General features: G+C 33.4%; 2 protein-coding genes across 2 annotated transcripts in view; one reads left to right on the forward strand and one right to left on the reverse strand.

Moving 5' to 3' along the window:
- Smp_165350 (putative clasp2 protein) overlaps window positions 1-10,936 on the forward strand; it is a gene marked incomplete at both ends in the record, with an annotated part of 53,900 nt that extends 42,964 nt beyond the window's left edge. Inside the window, 5 exons of the mRNA XM_018797150.1 lie at window positions 2,582-2,708; window positions 5,728-5,856; window positions 7,039-7,245; window positions 8,969-9,085; window positions 10,859-10,936. Coding sequence (XP_018652221.1) covers window positions 2,582-2,708; window positions 5,728-5,856; window positions 7,039-7,245; window positions 8,969-9,085; window positions 10,859-10,936 — 658 coding nt within the window. The remainder of the gene's footprint in view (window positions 1-2,581; window positions 2,709-5,727; window positions 5,857-7,038; window positions 7,246-8,968; window positions 9,086-10,858) is intronic.
- A 3,768-nt stretch (window positions 10,937-14,704) lies between these two features.
- Smp_080210 (putative lipid-binding protein) overlaps window positions 14,705-22,640 on the reverse strand; it is a 21,515-nt gene continuing 13,579 nt past the window's right edge. The window contains exons 6-7 of the mRNA XM_018797151.1: window positions 17,270-17,381; window positions 14,705-15,042 (exon numbers count right to left, since the gene is read on the reverse strand). Coding sequence (XP_018652222.1) covers window positions 14,861-15,042; window positions 17,270-17,381 — 294 coding nt within the window. The 3' untranslated portion in view covers window positions 14,705-14,860. The remainder of the gene's footprint in view (window positions 15,043-17,269; window positions 17,382-22,640) is intronic.

Raw genomic sequence — 22,640 nt, forward strand, 5'->3', positions numbered from 1 at the left:
GATACACGATTCAACACAAAATACCAGACGTCTACATACTCAATGAAACTCAAAGTACAAATCAATAATAGAAAGGAATTCACAGTGGTAAATACAATCTCATAGATTTAGTAAACCCTGGGTATCTGTTTATCTTTTCGCTGATTGGTCGAAAATCTGGTAAAAATCAGTGTGTTAAATCCGTGTCTTAACTACCAACCTACTCTTCTGATCGAAATAATAGTTCAATACATAAACTAATGAACTTAGAAAGAACCATTCATCTGGGATCAATGTGCCAAGAGGAAAAATAGTCGTAAATAATGATTAATAGAACAAAAAGAAATTCCTGGAAATAGATAATAATGACATTAAATAGACTATGAATCAATACTCTTGTTCCTCTCTAAAACAGACACTATTTAAAATAGTCAATTTGATCTTTTTTCTAAAACACAACTAATTACTTTGTGAACTGTACAACTATGAATAGAAAAATCAACATACAGCCTGACATAGATATGCGTTTGTCTGGATTGCCATACCTGATTAACACGACGAGATGTAAATAGCAAAAGTAATCAAAGTCATGTAGTAGTAGTAATAGTAAAAAGAAAGACTAAATCTTGGGAATATGATTTTAAAAGACGGTGTGAAAGTGTGTATGGAAATATACTGAAATTCAAGATTGGAAAGAAGATATAAAAAATGTGGATGCCTATGCACCATTGTGAACTATTCCAAGCTATTTCACTCGAAGCTTCCAACTCCAACTTTAACTAAGTAGTTTTCACCCACCTACCTACATAATTTAAACCTACAGTCAAGTAACTTCATGAACTGATGCCACATTTTGATTGGACCCTAAGCCTTTTGACTTTCTTCCAACTTACTCCAACAGTAGATATATCTCATCGACTTAGGCGATGGTTAGGCATATATAACAGTACAAATAATTTGACAGTCGATAATGATTGATTCTGAATTTTCCTATATAAGAAGCCCATATTTTCATATATAACTGAAACTAACCAGTCAGTTAATCCGTGTATTGATGCTGCATACTCGGTTCTACATACGTAATATGTATTCGAACCAAGACCCACAACCAACTTGGTATATTTCCTTGCATCCAATCTCCCCATTCTTATTGCTTTAAGTCTGAAGCTGGCAGATTTAATAAAATCCATGATAGCACTGACCAACTAATAGGTTATTTTTTTGCAGGAAAATAAAACTCATTTACAAACAGTTCCAGTCAAATAACCCAAACGATTTTTCTGTGGAATAGTGGCTACATCACTTGCTCCAATTCAATCTAGGTAGTAATATTGGCGCCCAAATCAATGTAAGACTCGGAGCCAAATATATATAGACATATACCTGGCAACTAAGTTTCATTTGCTTCAAATGTGTTCCACAATATAAAATTATAATTATATAACAGTATGAATAAACCTCATCAAGTAGCTAATGGGAGACTGTACGTTTGTCCATTTTATCATGCTACACTATACATAAACTGAAAATTGTTAACAGGATTTTCAAAAAGTGTTTACATTCATTGTTATTGTTCTTAAAGTAACAAATTTGCATCAAATCGAATATCACGGATAAGAAATCTCCATTTGAACACTGTATTATTGTTATTTGTAATAATATGAATGTGAACATGTCTATGAGGGTATCCCATACATTTATTTAAGTAATATCATGTATGTCAAAGTATTCTTCTATACTTCAATCACTAAACTTGCTAATATAAATTAATAACTAGGCAATACAGTTCACTTCTAGAACAACTATGAAAGAAATCTACGTCAACATTGAAATAAATACATGTGAAAAACAATCAATCACACACATGTAAAGTCTTGTACATTAGCAGTTTACATATTCAGAAAATTTTTTTTACATTGTTTCCCAGTTTAAAATTACGGTTTGTATTTTATTAAAAGCTAAACCAATAAGAAATAAATGTTGCTTTGGTTTAAGCTCCCGGGCAGTATTCCAGCCCCCATACAAATAGAATGACAAAGTGTGACGCACATATATTTGGAGCCTCCTTGTACCAATGTTTATGTGTTTAAATAAGTAAATAAAATTCACTCGTCTTTTCTTTTCAGTTAGCTTGAATACATTCATAGATAAGTAGAAGTAATGGTTGTTGATTATGACTGTTAGATAACTAGAATTAGCGAGTAGTTTGTTCAATTGTGCTTACTGTAGGTATCATTACTAAGGTTTGACTTGATAACTTCGAATAAATTGAGCATTGGATAGATTGTTATAGATAAAATAATATATTTGTAATATCCCAATGAGTAGGGAGATCAGATTTTCCTACTTTTCGTGACTCACGGTAAGCCACTTCTTCAGAGAATATATATGGCTTGAAGCATATTTCACAAGTTTGTTTAGATCCTGCTAAACTTTTCACTAACCACAGTTTTATTTGTGTTTATATTTTGTTCAATTGCCTTCATTCAATGGTGTTCTCTACTCTTCCGTTTGTTTTCCAAATTTTTTCTACACTGTGCTTCTTCATTATAGATTGTTTTTCTCATTTTCATTCTATTTATCTATTTCACATTAATTCAAGCTATGAACAAAGAAAGACATGTATGTTAAAACTTATCAAATTATTACGTGATGGTGTTATCAGTAATTGGGATGAATATTTCAAGCCAACTTTGTTAATTCTCCTAGAAACATTAGGTGATGATGGAGTGAGTTAGATTTTCACCGTGTAGATAATTTTTTTTACAGTTCGTTTAAATATGGTATATTTTTCTATGATGTTATATTTCACATCTATTAAATACTATTTGGTGGAATTTTATATAAAGAAATCATCTTAATATTACTTGCGGGCTATAAAAAGAACAGCAAGGCACAAAAACCATTTATGAGCAATTTTTCTACTCAACAGACTATATTTTTTCAAAGCTCATTTCACTTCAATACGAAGTTGTGTATCTACATCCATCGACCCAAACACTACAGAAACGCTTGATCCTGCAAACCGAATTTATTATGAAGAAGTGACTTAAGTCGTCAAATGTCAAAGTTTCCAATGCTTACTCAATAAGATTGTTATAAATATGTTCCTATTTTATTATCAGCTTTGCTGATGTGTTTTCACACTAAAAATGCAACCAACATTAATCCTATAAGTGTGCTTCAGTTTGGGCACCTGGGCAGTATCACAGCCCTCACACAAATCAGATGAGATTTGTGCGGCGCATATATATCTGGTGCCCCTTTGTATCGGTATTTATGTGTTTAAATAAATGATGATAAATAAACTATAAGTGTGTTAAGTTCTATATATAATAGATAGGTTATGACTAGCACTGAAATATGAAAAGCGCGTTGCATTTTATTTAGAATTCTTCAACTGAAGGTACGTACTTCCATCTCAGTGTTGTTGTTTCACCGCAAGCCATAATCGATCTGTTGTGCATAAAACTTGTGTGACAAAAATGACTATATCATAGCGAACTGCACATGATACACATCTAACAATAAAGACCAACTCAAGTGCAATGAAGATTATCACTTTTTTTATTTATTTAAACACATAAATATTGGTACAAAAGGGCACCAGATATTTATGCGCCACACAAATCTCATTTGATTTGTGTGAGGACTGTGATACTGCCTGGGTGACCAAACCAAAACTGGTGGTTTTCTTAGGGGGCCACACCCGGAGCCTTTGACCTAAAGGTCTGATCCACAAGGCAGTGAAGCATCGTGAGGAGATGCAGTCCCATGGTAGCCGGTGACCAATAATTGATTCATACGCCATTTGTCCCTCAGGATACTGGAGCCCATGTGCACCATTGGTTTGGAATCAGGGTTTTCCAACTCCCCTAGGTGGACTTTCCGTGTCCATCAACCCGGTTAAAGCGCCGGGCATTCGCTTTTCGTCCTCTCAATTTCGTGAACAACACCGGTGCCACGAGAAGGCAGTGAGTAGGACTTCTCTAGCAGAGGCTATATACGCGTGGCCACGTGAGAGAATTTTGAGAGAGAGAGAGCGGACTATCCCCACTCTCTACTGTACCAGGGCATTTGGGGGCCAACAATGATATCATTCAAACACATACTAATCGTAACAATATGTGTTACACTTTATCTCAGATAATAAATAGTTTGTGGCCACCTAGTGAAATGAATTCATGTTATTCTTCTTTAATTGTTTTCTTTTCTCTCTTCAAATTAACAAGTAGAACTATATGTGTATAAAACATTTGAATTCTGTAAAAATTTTGACATTTAAAAAGAAATCAACTGTTAGTAAATGGTTAACCTCCATGTAAATTACTATTTTGAATGATGAACTATTTACACATGCTTGATTTTCACACTACAACAGAATTTGGACACTTGATTATTTAATTTGTTGGTTTCTGTAATGAGTTTCACCATGAATCTTGCATATTATATTTTTTTTATATATTGACTGGCAAATATCATTACTAATCAGTTCATATGTGTTATTGTGAATTTATTGAAAAAAATATTTCTGTTTCTTAGCAACTACGAATAATTTTAGCCATGGTATGCCGTAAAGGTCATAGTTAACAGATTTGTTGTGGTAAAATGACAAATTTTAAAATGTGAATAATGATAAAAGATGTGGCTAAACCGAAGGTTCATGTAGTGTCATCTTTGGGCTACACATTTCTTACTACCCATAGAACCTTATTCATGGCTACTGGTCTAATATCCTGATGGTTTGCAATCTAGTTCTGTTAGTATATTGTACTCATAGATTAATTTTAGGCAGGGTGCTATCGAAAAGCAAACATTATTGGACATTGGTTTCGTCCCTGTGTAAGAATCCTCAATAGTGCATGCCCATGACCCTGCCATGGATCAAATTCAAAGTTCTTCATGTTTCGCTGTGAGCACTCAACCATTTGAAATACTGGTTCGTCAAGATTGTGGGGGCACACTTCGACACCGTGACGGTATAGCTGTTCAATGCCCCTTGATTTTTTAGAGTTATTCCAACTGAGATCAATCTGTGATTTATATAGCCTACAAATTAGATAGGTTCCCATTATACCTTTCCAAATAATTCCATGCTAATCAGAGATTTTCATGTAAACGATAAAACAATAATATCGAGTTCGTTGTGTTAAAAATTGTTGGCCGGAATACATATATTTATAATTTGCAATCCTCAAGGTGGTGCTTTGTTTTGGTTGTGGTAGTATCACAAATAATTGTTGTAGTTAGTAGCGTATTCTCTGACGTTTACGGTTTGATTTTATAGATTTCCTCGCTCTGAGTAGCATCATCAACGCTTACTTCAGGTAGAAAAAGAGAGCTTTCTGACTATTCCATATGCATTGAGAACCGGTCCATTATGATGACTTGTGTTCAACTGGCTTTATCGTATTCACATTCACCTGTATTCCCGAATATAATAGTCAACAAGACACAAGAACATAATAAAACTTCAGAAGATAAACAGTTGGACTTCATTGGGATGAACTGGTTTAATGCTTATAAAGTAATCAGAAAGCATCCTTCTTTTGCTTAAATAAGGAACTGATGACATTTATTCCAAAACTACAACAAAAAATTCACAATCTGAGAAAACGTAACATAAACGAAAATATTAACCTTTGGCTAAAGAACTTTTTTGTCTTTTCAATTATTTCTTTACCTTCAGTAAAGTTTTTATTTCCTAAAATGTATTTTGTTTTGTTTCTTTCGTGCATTTTCTGCTAGCATGAAACAAGAGCACTGGCACTTCGTGTACTTCAAGAATTAGTACGAGCTAAACCGGAATTATTTCATGATTTTGCTTATTTATTTGTTATTAAAGTACTTGAAGCCTGTCGAGATAGTGAAAAATCTGTAAGTTCTATTTTTAATTACGTGTATTCATTCACCTTTGAATATATATAGATTATTAAATCTCGTTGATAAAGATTATTATTAATGTCCACATATTGTCTATCATCTGTTTTTTCTTCTGCTAAAAGTCATTCAAAAAAAATTTTATCAACGTTGATTTTTTTGCAACTTGGCACAAGTCTGTGTATTGGACTTTCAGCCGTACTCATTTATATATGAACTGTATGAACCTATTGTTGATCATCAGCTACCATGGGATTGGATTTCGTAACGTTGTTCCACGTTGATTCACATCTTATAAAAGATATTATTTCTTTCAAGGTTGTCGAAATGCCTTACTAATAAGCGGTAAATAGCATTAGAAAATCATTATACGCAACGTGGGACACTACAAATGCTCATCACTTTAATCTGTCATTAGCACAGCAAGATAGAATTACTTTGAAGACGAAACCCAGACTAACAGGAGTAATAACAGTATAGATATTAGTAAGAAAAGAAAAGGCATAAAAAGGAGAAGTATAAGGAGATCTTTGCACTGAAACTCTAGAGGAAGACAAGGAGTGAATACACCTCTGCTATTCCGAATGATTCTGAGTCATATAACCCAAAGTCTCTAACCATTGACCATGGCAATCATGCTGACCCCAACTAAATAGTCTACAATTATAAATATGGTTAACTCCAACAGTCGATGACTTCATGAACTGTTGCCATATCTTGGCTTGCCTCCCTTACCTTTTTTCCAACTTACACTAGATGAAATCTCCCGTCTATGTGAGCACATTACCTAGGTTTGACTTCAGCCGCCTAGTATATACACCAACTGTTTACCATCCTAGTACCTAATGTTATAACTCAATAATTCATACAGTCCGACTTCATTTCAAACATCTGATCGGTAACACATCGTAGGTGACTCCTTTAAATCCCACTGATTGTAACTGTCTTCAAATTAGTCGGCATAATTTAAAGTATTGTATGTTTTTTCTCAGTTTGTCAATAGACTGAATAAAAATACAGTTATAAGCAATTTGTAGATGACAGTTTACTATATTCACCGAGTTTTGTTTTCTAAATCATAACAAACTGATTGAAACCTTGATAAGTCAAGTAAATCGTGTTACTATGTTTATCATTTCTATATTATTATTATTTCTTCCTTTCCCACGATCAAACTAGGTTGTTCGAGCTGCAGAAGATTGCGCTAATACAGTAGCACAAAATCTTCCACAAGAACTATGTCTCAATGTATTAACACCGTTAATAAATGATTCACAACTACACATTAATTTACCGGCAATTAAAATGCAAATGCAAGTTATACAAAATTCTTCACCGGAATTAGTACATGAATTTATTAATGCATTAATTCCTGGACTTGTAATTGTAAGTTTATGCTTTCATATGTGTTACTTTTTATTTTTGCTTCGTTATCTTCCGAATTGATCTTACTTCATCATTTGACTGCCATTCCGTTGGTTATCATGGTTTGTCCTATGAACACCGATGTGGGTAGTCAGTGGAGATTGAACTAATCTACCATTCTGTCATAAATTGGATTGGCCAAAACGCACTACCTAATTTATAATACAGATCCTTGAGAGTTCATTCTGGGACGATAACAATAGAAGCAGCATCTATGTCTTTGTGTATACAATAGAGTAAATGGGTCTTGGACTTTGGTATTCTATGTATCCGTGTAGTAAGTACTTGCCGTGCTGAAAAGTTTATAAAATGCTTAGGTCTCTAACCTATGTATTTCATATATACATGTAACACATACCAGCCGAATGGCCAAGACTTATTCTTATCGTCGCTTGAGTCTGAAAACTCTCTGTATCGGAAACATGGCTAACGAGAGCTTATGTATTCCTTTTGGCTCTTAAGTCTTCAAAGTCCATTAGATGTGGAGTAGTGCCAGAGTGATTACCATAAACCGTACTCTATAATCTGGGGAATAAGGTCAACACGACACCCATTGTGGTATGACCGTGAGGATAATATGCCATCAATAGGAGACTCCGTCATATTACAAAGTAAACGTGGAAACGGGATTTCAGACTGCGAAACAATACTTTCTACTCTGACTGGCGTAATGATTTGAGAAGTCGATTCTCAATCATTGTTGTTCTCTGAAGTGATATCTGTGTCATGGTAATTCTACTTTGCAAACATAACCTTTTTTCTGATAAACCAATCGGCTTTCTAACCTATTTGACAGGAGTCCTTTGTCCAGATGTCAATGTTTTTCCACCTTTTATCGGGACGGTTGAATTATATTACATTTCCTTGATGAGTGTTATTTTATGTGTAACTTATTTAGCAGGTAGATAATAATAGGTTCAACACTCAACAACCACACTTCAAACATGAAGACTAGTAATACCACTACAGGAAACCTATGAAACTGTGTTCAAACCTTCATTAACCACTAAACTACAGCTTCATGCATGTATTCAATGAATTTTGTTAATATTACCAGTCAACAAGCGATACTGGTGGACGACCTTTGGGCGACGCTAAACTGACCTTGAGTGTCCATCTAATAACTAGGGTTGAATTAGGGTTATAAACATGTGTGAGAAATTAGAATTATGATTTACAGTTGATCGCTAGGGTTAGGAATTAGATTTAGAGTTTTTCACGAACTAACATCAGCCATAATGCCAAAACTCTATATAGCCAAATGGATGAGTGAATTTCGCGCCAAAATCCGAGACCGGTTACCTTATACCTGATTGGTTCGTCTATAAATCACAGTCTCGCCGTGAAACTACTAGTCGTGGAAGTATTTCAACATCATTTCATACTTTTCGAATTAATAAAATATGTCCCCCCCAGCCTAGTTTAATAAGTACGTCTCTAATCAAGTTTGTAATATTTTACTATAATCCTCCTACCCACCTTCTCGCATTCCAAAAAAATTTACCATAAACTGAAATGTCAATTTTTTCTTCGACTATTTCCCGTTCTTTTGGGGCAGTTAGTTGTTAATAACTCCGTGTGACTTCTGACCTGATCATTTTTGCATGTTGTTATGTATATTCGAGACAATATATAGCCCATACATACTTGTACACATCAATTTTTATCAATATTATTATTATAGGCTTGTAACCATGAAGAGAGTGCCATTCGTAAAGCCAGTGTATTTTGTCTAGTTGCAATAGCTATGAAACTTGGTGATGATATCTGGAGTTATTTAACTGAATTAAACGCTGGCAAAGTAAGTTATCCGAATTATGCATTATTATTATTATTATTATTATTATTATTATTACGTATCAAATTATTATATTCAACATAGAATTTTATTTGTGTATGTAATATGTATTATCTCACAGTTAAGATCTTTTTTAGGTGAACAATTAATCCACCCTGCTTATACCTACTATCTATTGCTGACCATCTTTTTATGTTTTGAAATTATTTACGAATAAACTTGTATGGTTTTCGTTATGTAATTACAATTATAGTTGATTAACCGTACAATTAAGAACACACAGTCATGCATCTTATGAACAAGTCGGCTTTGTTAGGAATAAGTCATGCAGTTTTTAAGGTTAGTCATTTTGCGTACGTCTTCAACAACTTGTCCATAGGTTGGATCCGGGTTTTGTTATACTAGCTTATCATCGTCTTCATTTAGGACGTCTACTACAACTTTCAGAATGGACATTTACTAATCAATCGTAGAACAGTATCATCTTATTTCTCAAAGATCTAATAACATTAATAAAGTCGAAAAACGAAACTTATTATTAGGACGTCTAAGATGAAGCTAACTTTGAATCTGGGATATTTTTAGAGAGAATTCATCTACTTTGATCTATATAATACTAGCTGTCAGTAAGGGGCTATGGAGTTTGTTGACTTTCATTGAGATCATGTACTGAAATAAGTTAAACTATCATTGAAAACCCGTAAGCACTGGACGGCAGATTAATCCTAGTATATGACCCCAGCAGTGCATATCCACGACTACACAAGCGGGAATTAAATCCAGGATTCCCGGTCTCGCGCACGAACACCTAAGCTCCAGACCACTAGGTTGACATTTAGCGGTGTTAATGTCTGACATCAATCAATCCACGGCATTCCATGACCATCTTCAACTGTCGTCATTTGATAACTGTCTCACACTTGATACGGCTTAGCTCGACTGGTCACATCTCACTAGAACTGCAAAAGTTTCCTCTCTAAGCTAGTCACTTATGAGCACACGATAATTTTCAGCATGGGTATTGCGAAGATGGTCCTTCATTTGAACCATAAATACCGTTGAATGCCGGCGAAGTGGCCTGGAGATCAAGCGTTCACGCGCCAGGCCCGTCTTGATCTCGATTTTCCGCTTGCAGGATCATAGATATGCACTGCTAGGGAGTCCCATACTAAGACAAAACGGCCGTCCAGTACTTCCAGATTTAAAATGGTGGTCTAACCTGTACCAGTTCATGATCTTAATTAAAGATAATTCTAATTTCTCGCAAACTATTCACTAAGAAAATTCATTTTATGTAGCCTTCATCATGAAGCATGTGCTTTCTTTGTACTATCATCAAAAGTAATGTTATCATTTTGAATAAATTGAGCATTGAGTAGATTGTTATAAATAAATTAATATATTTGTAATATCCCAATGAGTAGAAAAATTAGATTTTCTACTCATTGGGATATTACAAATATATTAATTTATTTATGTTATCATTGGTTCATATGTGTTTTTTCCCGCTCTAAAATCATTCAGAGAATAAAGATGCTATTGATTATATTGTATAGAAGTCGATTTCACCAAATGTAACAGTCGTAAAAATCAACACTTATATGCAGGACTTTCATCACTAAATAATAAGTGACCAATCTCGTGTTTATGTTGTTGCCAGGACTAGTTGAATTCCATCGGTCAATTGTTTTGAATAATTCGCCTTTTTTAATAGTTCCTATTACTTCACCCTGAGTTCTTTTCTTTAACCTCCCCCCCTATATCCTCGCTCAACAGAAACGCCTTTTGAAACTATATATTGATCGTCAACAAAGTTCAGCCACATCAGAAGATTCAATTACAACCAGAAGTTGATCCACTCATCATCCATTACTGTTGAAAAATAATCCTAGTTATAGATCATACATATGTGTGTGTACCAATTATCTCTATGAAACCAACTGTTTGACTCTCTTGTTCTTCGTCATCACCATCTACTATCGTCGTCGTTACCATCACTATTAGTGGTGATAATGTCAAATGTTTCTACTAATGAATATCATAAGAATTTGTCCATTTCCTTTTACACATTTACAAATAACAAAAGAAAACCATTTTCTAATAAACTTCCTCCTTCCATAGTAATAAATGCATGCAAATGGCATTAACAAATTGAATATATAGAAAGTGGCATTTTATTCGAAGATTACATAATACATACGCTATTTGTTTCCTGTCTAATTCAGTGTTGTTAAATTAAGTTAATTAGTGAGTTAATTTTTGTCATGTTTCTTTTTCTGACATCATTTTAGTCAGATTTTCATTTTTACTTGTCTTGTTGGATGGTTTTTTCTTTGTTTCGGTTTTAATTCCATGAACTACTTCATTGAAATATTATGTATGTTGTTATATTGTTGTTCATACTACCAACATATATGATTTCTTTTTGTGTCTACCACATTATTCTTACAACCCGGTCAAATTGATTAATGGTCAACAAAAATTATTTATATAAATACAAAATGATCGAATGTAAGAAGCTAATTGTTTACTTCTTACTTCTGCCCCTTGAAACACGCACATACACATAACAAACAGAGAGAGTATATATATTTTGAAAGATTACGAATGGCATACTACTCTCCAGTACATCAGTAGATTGATTGACTCTTCTAGTTAACCTAACCAATAATCAAATTTTTAGCGTTGAAATAACTAATTCATTATGGCTTAACGTCTCAGTTTTTTATTCTGCTTTGAGTAGATATACAATCTATCCAAACGTGATTAGATACTTTAAAAGTGTACACTTGTTACTCTCTCTCTCTCTCTCTCTCTCTCGCATATCTTTCATGTGCCTCTTTTCTCCCAGAAAAATAATAGTCAAGTATGTAATTTATTTTCTCCAACACGTGTAGACATGTTCATTGGATTATTTTCACTATTTCTTTACCATACACAAATTAAACCTTCTCTTTTTACAACTTTTTTTCATATTTTTATTTTGAACTAACTCTGCTTATACGTACTATTCTCTACCACTACTACTACTACTACTACTAGTAGTAGTAGTACCATGCATATATCATAAAAAAGTTTCTGTTTTCTAAAATAAATATTTTATGAATAGTAATATATAAATTACTAACTTTTACTTCCTCTCCCCTTATTATTATCATCATCATCATCACTTTTTTTATTACAATACAATAATCCAATAGTGGTGGCTTGAACCAACACCTTCAGTATCTTTACTCTTTTTCTTTTTGGATGAATGAACAATTTTAGCTTTCAGGTTATCGGTTACCTCTTATTTGATTCGTATCTAAAATACAATTAATTTTTTTCTTTATAAAAAAAAACATACTATTCGAGGTCACAAAAAAACTGCGTTACTCCATCCTTTAGTTACATATACAGACATAGTTTCTATGTCATTTGATTTTTCTAATGCATCATTTTGTTTGTAACGAAAGAAAACGATATAGATTTATCATTATGTGTATGGATGTATGTATGTATTTTTGATTAAAGACTCTCTCTCTCTACCCCTCCACTTTTTTTGACATTCATCTAGCTTTTTGTCCATTTGTTGTGTGTGTTCTACTCGATGCCATGTTTTGATGCTTATATCAGATGTATATGTCAAAGAGGCTTTCTTTCCTGCTTATCGTGTAAGTGATTATGAAGGGAAGGATGAGAAAAGTATCGTGGTATTGTTATCATTTTTGTTGTCTGTGCTGTGAACGAGACAGAGAGTATTAGTGAAATAATGCACGTTTTTTTAGACCACTACATTCATCCATATATGCGCCGTTATATGTTGTTGTGCTTGCTTCGAGCAATAAGAGTAGACTATTGTGTGTGTGTGCAAGGGAGATTGTGTTTTTATACTGACTACTATTTTATGTTGTATGGATAAATGTGTATGTACAGAAACTGTTTTTCACATTTTGCTCTCCCTTTTTCTCAGCTTCTAGAGAGTTTGTTTACATTGTTTCTATCCTCTTCTTTAAACATTCTGTGTACGGTTTAATCATTGGTATTTCAGTTGACCATAAATAATTTGTGATAATTATTATTATTAATAATATTATTATTGGTAAACGTTTTCGTTCTGTAATAAATAATTAAAGATATATATTTATACTAAGTACAGCATGTACACTAACTTTTTATGCTTCATAACCAATGATATTAGGCATACTAATATCAACTTGATCGTTTTGCAGTATAATATAATAATAGAAACTGTGATACTATGATGACATAAGACTCAGTCCCATGGAAAGCTTCAGTTCCCGGGAGATTCTAGGTACATCTTATTATGCTAACTAGTGGTACGAATGCAACTTAAATTCGAATGACACTAAGGAATAAGCCAACCATGAAATTATTAGTAGTAAGGATTTTATACATCCTATAATCATATCTTCATTAGTAACTAACTTCAAAAGAAAATTCTCGTAACCAGTAAAGTACAACCATGTCAGGTGTAGGTCAAGTACCACCAGCCGCAATAGATGATACTTCCTCTATATTACAAATTGACTAAAATTAAAATTGTGTACTGTCAAATCCAAACTCACTGATTCGAAGCTTAAGTACTGACGAAAAGTGAAATTTCTCAATCGATTATTGGCGTGGTCGTAGATGGACACTGTTTATTTTCAAGAGTTCTTCGACTTAAGTCAGTCCATTATTTAAACTACAAAAACAAAATGTTCAGTAAAAAGGTTTCGCTATTTTTACGAAAGAGTCTGCATGGAACCAGGTAATGTTAGAATCGCTTCACTTCGGTGACCACAGCAAACGTATCATCCCTGATCTACTAATTAAATTGTTCGTTGACAAGTTCAATTATTTCTTCATTTCAGGTCAGTTTTCATTTACGAAACATTTAATTGTTAATTTTGACACCATTCTTTTAGTTGTTACCAAATAAATAAATTTCAGGAGTTTGCATCAATAATCTCCATTGTATTCAATAATAATTTATATCTTACACGTTCTGTTATGCTGAAAATGTGACAACTAATTATTTCACATTATTTATTTTTATTTAAACACATAAATATTGGTACAAGGAAACACCAGATACATATGCGCCACACAAATCTCATTTGATTTGTGTGAGGGATGTGATACTGCCCAGGTGCCCAGACTGAAGCAGGTGGTTTTCATAGGGAGCGCCGGACATTCGCTTTCCATCCTCTCAACTTCGTAAACAGCAGTAATTCCATGAGAAGGCAGTGAGTAGGACTTCCCTGACAGAGGCTATATACGAGTGGCCATGTGAGAGCATTTGGAGAGGAAGAGCAGACCCTTCCCACTCTCGGCCGTACCAGGGCATTTGGGTATATATATATATATATATGTATTTGATTCATGCTTACACTTATTGCTTAATCTTCATGTAATCAGGAGTTTTTTGGAGATTTCATTATTTTTCATAGTTGAAATCATGACTCAATTGAAGCTACACTACCATGAAAAACCTAGAAGCAATGAACGGCCGTTTCGTCTTATTATGGGACTCCTCAGCAGTGCGCATCTAATCAATTAAATTGCTTGCATTGTATATCAGTGTATCTTTTAAAGATATAAATTTACATCAAATCATGCTAAAGAAAAAATAAATTGGAACTTTTGTACTTTCTATTTCACCGTAATAATAAGTAATCACTAATTGCTTTCACTCTATTAAATTATACACATTTATGTCTATTTTGATTGTTATTGGTTTTGGTATTTTAAAAAAAATATTATGTAAACGAAATCTAATGTTAAATTCAGAAATCAGTCATTCACAGGTAAACGAATAAATGTTCCAGTTGTACCCACTGATCTATCATCAGCTTCTTTATATTCACTTAATAATCGTTTCGATGATTCTGGTCGTTTTTTTTCATTGACTGCCATACCTCTCCATAATATTTCATTTTTTAAAAAGTATTCTTTAAAATCAGCGTTTTGTTCTTCTGTTTGTCAGATGTATATGTATGAAAAGAAGGGAAATAATAGATAAAATTTGAGGTTTTATCAAAAAAAGCTGGTCTTCTATACATGCTTGTATGCTTTCCTTGAAATAACTTTTGATTGTGTAACAGTATTTACTAAGATAACTAACTTGGGATTAAACTGATCAAAAATGATATTATAAACATCAATTGTATGTGTTGCAACTCATTTGGAGGTTATGACATAATTGTTTAATACTGAATGAGTCTTTAAGTTAGTACAAATAATTTATGATACATTAAGTAGTACTGGTAAGTTCACATTGGTAATCATTTAGTATAAAAGATTTGAGAAGAGTTTGCACTTCCATATTTTATATCACAGACTAACCTCAGTTATACAAATAGTGTAAACCAGAAATTACTGGACAGTTGTGCTGTCCTAGTGTGAAGTTCCTTGACAGTGCGCATCCAATATTTCGCCGAGTATGAAAGCCAAGAATCTAAGGTTTCCGGCAAAAACTTAGTCCTTGGACTATTGTGTTGACATGATTTTCATTTTTAACTAATTAGTGATATTGCATAACTTCTTCGTACATTACTGAGGAATCACATGATTGGGAAAAACAGTTCTTGGTTTTCAATAGGTTTCGAAGATCAGCTCTTTGTATAAACTATGGTAATTAGGTACATTCATCATTATACTTTAAGAAATACGTAGACTGATTTATACGCTACCTCAATACTCCATTATTATAATTAATCGTATATTTAAAGTCGGGAACTTGTAAGTCAATCGTCTTTTTCCTAGTCATATTTAGAAGTACAATCAAATCGAAGTATATATGTGTGTATCGAAATGAACAGATTGCATGATTTTATCAAAGCAAAATGTGCACAGGTCGTGAATGAAATGTTTGGAGATTCACTAAGATTGACTTACCTGTTCGGGCATTGACAGAAACGTAACCACGAACAAGAGAGTCATGACAAACACTCCAGCTGGGTTTTTACTTTGTCAAAACTAGTTCGTGCTACTTAATCCTAGTTAGTAGTATAAAGTAAAACAAAATTATGTCCGTAAATAGAGGCTAGATTTTACGAATTCCCGATAATTACTAGGAATTTGGCAGTGAAGATAGTCTGCAATCAACAGATACATTGATAATGGATTTAATTTGTCAGTGCAAAAGGAAAAGTTCCGTACATCACGTAATCAGACTAGGAAAAACACCTGTAGGATACATGAGGTTGATAAAACCTAAAAAGATAACCGGTCGAAAGCATTGTCATTATGGAAGACTGATCTAGTGATTGTAAAATAGTCGAAATACTCACTTCTAATTGAAGAAGGCAACTAAATTTCCGCAACTGAATCATCCAGTTCAGAGTAATCAACATTTTAAGCAAGTGCAAGGCTCTTATCAACATGACTTGACAGGATCCCGTTAAAAATTGTTTCATTCAAATCAAGAACACTGAATTTACTACTACTCTTATCACTTTGACTTGAAATGTATTAAAATATGTGAACATACCCTTATCACCTATCCAATTACATTGTCAATGTCGTAGTGTTCAATATAAAACACCAATGTCTTGAGTTATGCCTTATAACTATTTCATTATGTTCATTGTTTTTCTAATCCGAGACAATGTTACAAGCTCTTAATAATTCTTCAACTAGTTGCGAACTATGAATAAGCTAACTTCATTCGATTTGATTTTTCCACATTTATAAATTTATTCAGTTAAAATAAAAATACCCTGGGATAAAATGTAACAATTTCGCACTTTAGAATTACATATATATTATTATTATTAACTAATAATGTTCCATGATTTCAAGACATAACTTCATAGTAATACAGTCGGTTGAACAAATAGTCCACTAATAAGTCATCTTCGAAGAATGATGTAACACTTATCTAGATGGCACATTGATATATCATGTAAATTAAAAGTAGGTTGTGTAAGAACCATACATATTCTCACATTTTTTCCTAAGGTCACTTCTAATCCTTTAATAAATACTCTTCTTTTTAGTTCACGAATTAGCCTTGAGAATAAAGTTTCTTCTACATATTTCCACCACTTTCATTTCGGTAAGAATGATAGTGACAACGGTTACAGAATCTCAAAACTCGACCAGAAAATCAACCCATTCAGCATTCGGTTTATCAGATATATGTAATAATAATTATTATTACTGTAGTAATTTATCCAATTTCCCTATTAACTAACTCACTTAAAATATCTTTAATACTTCTATTCTGACCACCATATTCTCTAGGTAGTACATTTTGAAGACCGGATACTTTTTCATAGGCTTTCTTTATATTACCTTTTACTCTTATAAACTGTTGGAAAAAAAAGAACAGAAAAAAAACTTGGTTTAGGTCAAAAGCATGATAACCATTTGTATGAGATTCTGGTAGTTTATGCAACAAGTGAGTAATTATGTGATGAAAATGAGTAAATCATATCTAGTTGTGAGATAATTGTTCAGTAATGTCACTAAATGAAGATTCCAATGTAGTGCACATTGACTAAATATCAACACATGGATCATTGGTACTGGTCAAGAAATGTTAATGCTGTGTGCTATATTAGCGTTAACCTGAATCATGTATTCTGAAGTCATTCAATCTCATTAAGCTTACCTTTCTAGTCTTCATAATGAAAATCATTTGAAACCAGAAAGTACTGAACAATTGCTTTGTACTAATATGAAACTCTCAATCTGCATCCCCCTTGACCCCATGGAGGATCGTCAGATTTAACTTTAATTAGTCCACAATAGTTCGCGACCATCTCCCATTGCCGTCTGTGATTATTTTTCGAAATTTCATTTACTTCATCAAAAATTATTAGGCACTTTAAAAACTTAGAACGTACAGTGAGTTGATCAAGTTTATTAACTTCAACCTAACAACATACCTTTAAATCAGAGCTTCTGTAAACATACATATAAGCGAATATTTATGTCAACCACAATGTTACTAGTTAAATTTATGTAGAACCTACAGTAGAATAATTTATAGTTTGTTATGTTCTGTTATCTGATCCAATCACTTCATAATTCATAACCCTTTACCAACCAGTTACGTTAATTAAATAAACCAAGTCTCCATGGAAAGCGTTATTTCGAAAAGCCTAACAATAATATTCTCGGCTCAAGAATACCTTTAAGTTACAATAATGATAGCAACATATGAACAGTGACCTTGCTCAAATGAATAACTCATTACCTTTCGTCATGTAGCCTGAACACAACGAATGATCTATCCCTCATTGCCCGTTATTCATTACCTACAATTTAGTCAATTACAACGCTATGATTTAAGCATTCATCATCTTTCAAAGGGAATAACATTGAAAACAACACTTAGAAATGTGTCAATACCATTTTAAATGATTTTTGATTAACAAGAGTGAAGGAGCCGAACAATGACACCTTTCTTTGATGTCTTGATCGTCAGATTAAAGAAACTGAATAAACACATATGTAGCGATCATGTGCTCAACTAACAAAAAGAAGTATTGTAAGTAATGTCTGTGTGGTTTTAAAACAAAATACTTCACTATGCATGTGTTAAAACTCCGGATCAACAAAACTGGAATCAAGTTAATTTCTATGTTTTAAAAAAAGAAAATATCTTGACTAGTATGAAGGATAGCAACGGCTTTTAAAGTTGATCCCCAACGGAATACTAGAAAATGAGTAAATATATATAATTCAGTTATATTTGTGGATTATAACGTTTCAATCTTTCAATATTTACAAATTATGTTTATATAATTAGCTATTAATTATTTAGTGACGAGTGATGCCTAGTCAACTATTGATTAGAATCTAAATATTGATCAGTACGCATAAGACCCATAAATATCAGAGTAATTGAATCTACTTCTCGCGTTGAAACAATTTCTCATTTTAAAACTAATCCATATCCGTAGACATGTTTCAACCGGTGTACAACAAGACAGTGATCAACGGCTAAGAGAAATTACAGTAGTATTTAGACAATACGTATACATAACCTTCGATCATCCATTTGTATCTCACAATGTGTTCCACAAATTAAACTATCTTGTTGTATAGTCATCAAGTGTTTTCCTTATGTCATGCTTTCGGTGTACCGAAACTCTTCACTGCACCTGACGACTGTGACAACTTCGTAGCCACGTTCCACCACATACTACTTACAAGAAATCTTGTGAGTAGCGTCCGCTACACTGGGATAGAAAAACTGAACTAAATCATGTAAACGACACACATTTAGTCACATATGCAGTGATATTTAAGTGACAAGATCAGCTAATAACAATAATTTGTTTCACTTTTTTACGTAATCATGACCGTTCGCTAGAATCATAATACTGATAAATTCATTGATTATATCATTCTATAATCATGAAACTATTATCAAACGAACTGAAACTATCACAATTGATTGATCACTGGATGGTGATCAATGTCATGCGTGTCAAGTCCTTCTTAGTGCTGATCGAATGCTATCGATCAAGTTGCAATGTGGCCACCAGTCTAGGTGGCTCGATACTGCGTGCACTATGTTGAGATAAGATGGTGGTTGGAGGTGGTCAACAGGAAACCCTGGACCCGGGTTTCGTGCTACTTGACACTCGTCAGCAAGGTGCACCTGTAATCTTGAGGGAACTGGTGCTCACTGACGGATTCAATCCCGTGTCACACAGCTTCACAGTCAGAGACATTACCACTGAGCTACCCGGGCCGTGACCGACCTCCTGTAAGACTGAGATGTGATCACAATTGATTGATCACTGGATGGTGATCAATGTCATTCGTGTCAAGTCCTTCTTAGTGCTGATCGAATGCTATCGATCAAGTTACAATGTGGCCACTAGTCTAGGTGGCTTGATACTGCTATTGTTTTTGAAATAGTGATCATTTCCATGATTTCAATAAACTTTTGGTATTAACAAACTATGTCACACAGTTGTTGTTTCATATTTTTGTATCATATTAATCGATAGTAATGAACAAAACAAGAGCGGAAGGCTTCAACAACATTAGTAAATCACATTGGACAAAGTTAATGCAAATAAACACACACTGTTTATACTTTCTCATCCAAGATCATGTATAAGTAATTACAATAACATACTGAATAGCTATGAGTTATGAATATAAGGGGTTGATTAAAAACAATGTAGAAATGTCTCTGACTCATATGAAAATTGATACTTGAAATTAAAACAACATTTGAGAAGATACGTGATTATAGATCCAATTTATCATGCAGTAAAGTGATCAATACGTAGTCATGTGATAACGATTTTAAGAAAGTAGTTAACATGACTACCAATGTGTATTGTACTGCAACCAGTAAAAAGAAATTGTCAACGATTACCCCTATCTCTCTCTCTCTTACTATCTCACTTCCAACAGTAGCCTTTATTCATTTATGCACTTATAAAACTGAACTACGCTGTCTAGTTCAAGAAATTCAAAATAATTATCATTGTTAATAAGATACTGTGAAGATTATTCAATAAATATGTACAGCTGACTTATTCCCTTTCGAAATGAATAATTGGCACAGTTAATGATTGACAACTAGGATGGAAATTATGCAACTAGGTTAAAGTGACCGGTAACGTTTTAGTAAATAATCAAACAGATACTATTCCTGAGTTTATAGATGATATGAAAGTTGTATAATTTATCCGTTTCACAAGAATAATCATTTTCTTTTCATAATCTAGTACCGACATTAAAAACTTCGATAGTGTAATAAGAAGACGAAGATTATCAGAGCTATGTGATATATTAGCGCAATACATTTCGAACAATCTGATCACGTATATACTTGTTGAGAACATTTATATATAAAAATAAAAGGTCAAGTAGACTGGAAATGGGGGGTAAGAATAGACAAGGATAATAATTATATTAATGTCAAAACAATTTGACTCCAAATCACTCTGGATAATAAGCTAAGGTGAGAACAAACTGTTTCTCAATACACAAAGGGGGGTTGAATTTTCGTATGGCTAAGGCTTCAATAAACCTCAGTATACGCTGTTTTACACTTTTATACAACACCACAAAAGCCGAGTTAAGATCAATCTTATGGCCTGTTTCGATTATGTGTTTGGCAGTAGAGGATGATTGTTTATCCTCTACTCCTATCGGGTCATTTGATTCTATTTGTTTCTGCAACCATTTTGGTACATGTTCACCCACCCTAATTTTCAGATTACGATTGCTCCTCCCTAGTGTATGTGTGACCACCCACACATTTAAATTGGTAAACGCAGTGGGATGTGACACAATCGTTTTCATGTCTTTTAGGTTTTGAATGAAGCATTGACCTCGTTCTTTCTTTGATAATAACCTTTTCTGCACAATACGTTTTGTTGATGACTGATTTAAGCCTTTGTTTCAATAAAAGGCTATTTTTTGAATCACCTCTAAATGGTAAGGTGATGTAGACAGGCTTTTTCTCCACCAAGGCTACAGTAGGTATATGTGTGATCAGATTGTTCGAAATATATTGCGTTAATATATCATCACATAGTTCTGATAATCTTCGTCTTCTTATTACAATATAGAAATTTATCAAAGGGACTAATTGCTTTAAATTAAAAACTTCATTTATTTCATTATTGTTTAGTTGTTGGTGTCAGCAATCATTTGGACATACACAAGTTCATGCACACATGATTGTTTTTCAAAATGAAACGAACAGAAAAAGTTTTTTTTTGTTTTAAGTAGCAACAGGAACTGGCTTTCAAATAATAATCAATCATATATTTCATATTTTGTTTTATTTGTTTACATTTCTCTACATTTCTTTTTTTCACTTTAAAAGTAGAATCATTTTTTGCTAGATATTGTTTACTGTATATGGTTTAGTTATGAAGCTCTCAATGTGAAATTCAACTAAATGAACAAAGTGTTTTTAAGTGCTGTCAAAAATGTTTAGGTGGTTGTTGTTTTGGGGTTGACCACATTGTCAAAGAATACTTCTTCGTGCGACAGTTGTTAATGAAACTGAGTTATAGTTGCTCCTGTTAGCGTGATCGTAAAGATCAAGGACCGGTCATATATGATATTTTTCCGAGTAGTTGTTATGAATTAGCTTTGTACCTTATAGACCTTACCTCATGTGGCGGGGTAGATTAGGGTGTATTACTTTTAGACCCAGCCATTAATAAACTCCTCCGTCATAGGAAGGCAGCATCACCTCAGATGCAGATTGTTTAAGGAAGTAATCTTACTGTCCTGACGATAATATAACGTTGCCCCTAAACCATGAATTTTATGATTCTAAACTTACCGTCGTCCAACTGGATTGTCTGGCATGGTAGAGCCTCAACGAACATGTGTTACAGTCGATATAACCCTACTGGATCATCATGATATGTAACCCGAACTACCACGTCAAGGTAGCAGATACGATGCATTTATATCATGAGTTCCATGTTCATTATGCCTGACTGACTGTTAAACTTGACTGTGATTGATACTGGATGAACTTAATTAATTGGATAAGAATAATAATATGGACCAATAAATATAGACTAAATGATTACAAGATAATATATGTCTATAGAGGGATAGGAAAGAT

The sequence above is a fragment of the Schistosoma mansoni genome, chromosome 4 (genome assembly GCF_000237925.1).
Source record: "Schistosoma mansoni strain Puerto Rico chromosome 4, complete genome".
Taxonomy (NCBI): Eukaryota; Metazoa; Platyhelminthes; class Trematoda; order Strigeidida; family Schistosomatidae; genus Schistosoma; species Schistosoma mansoni.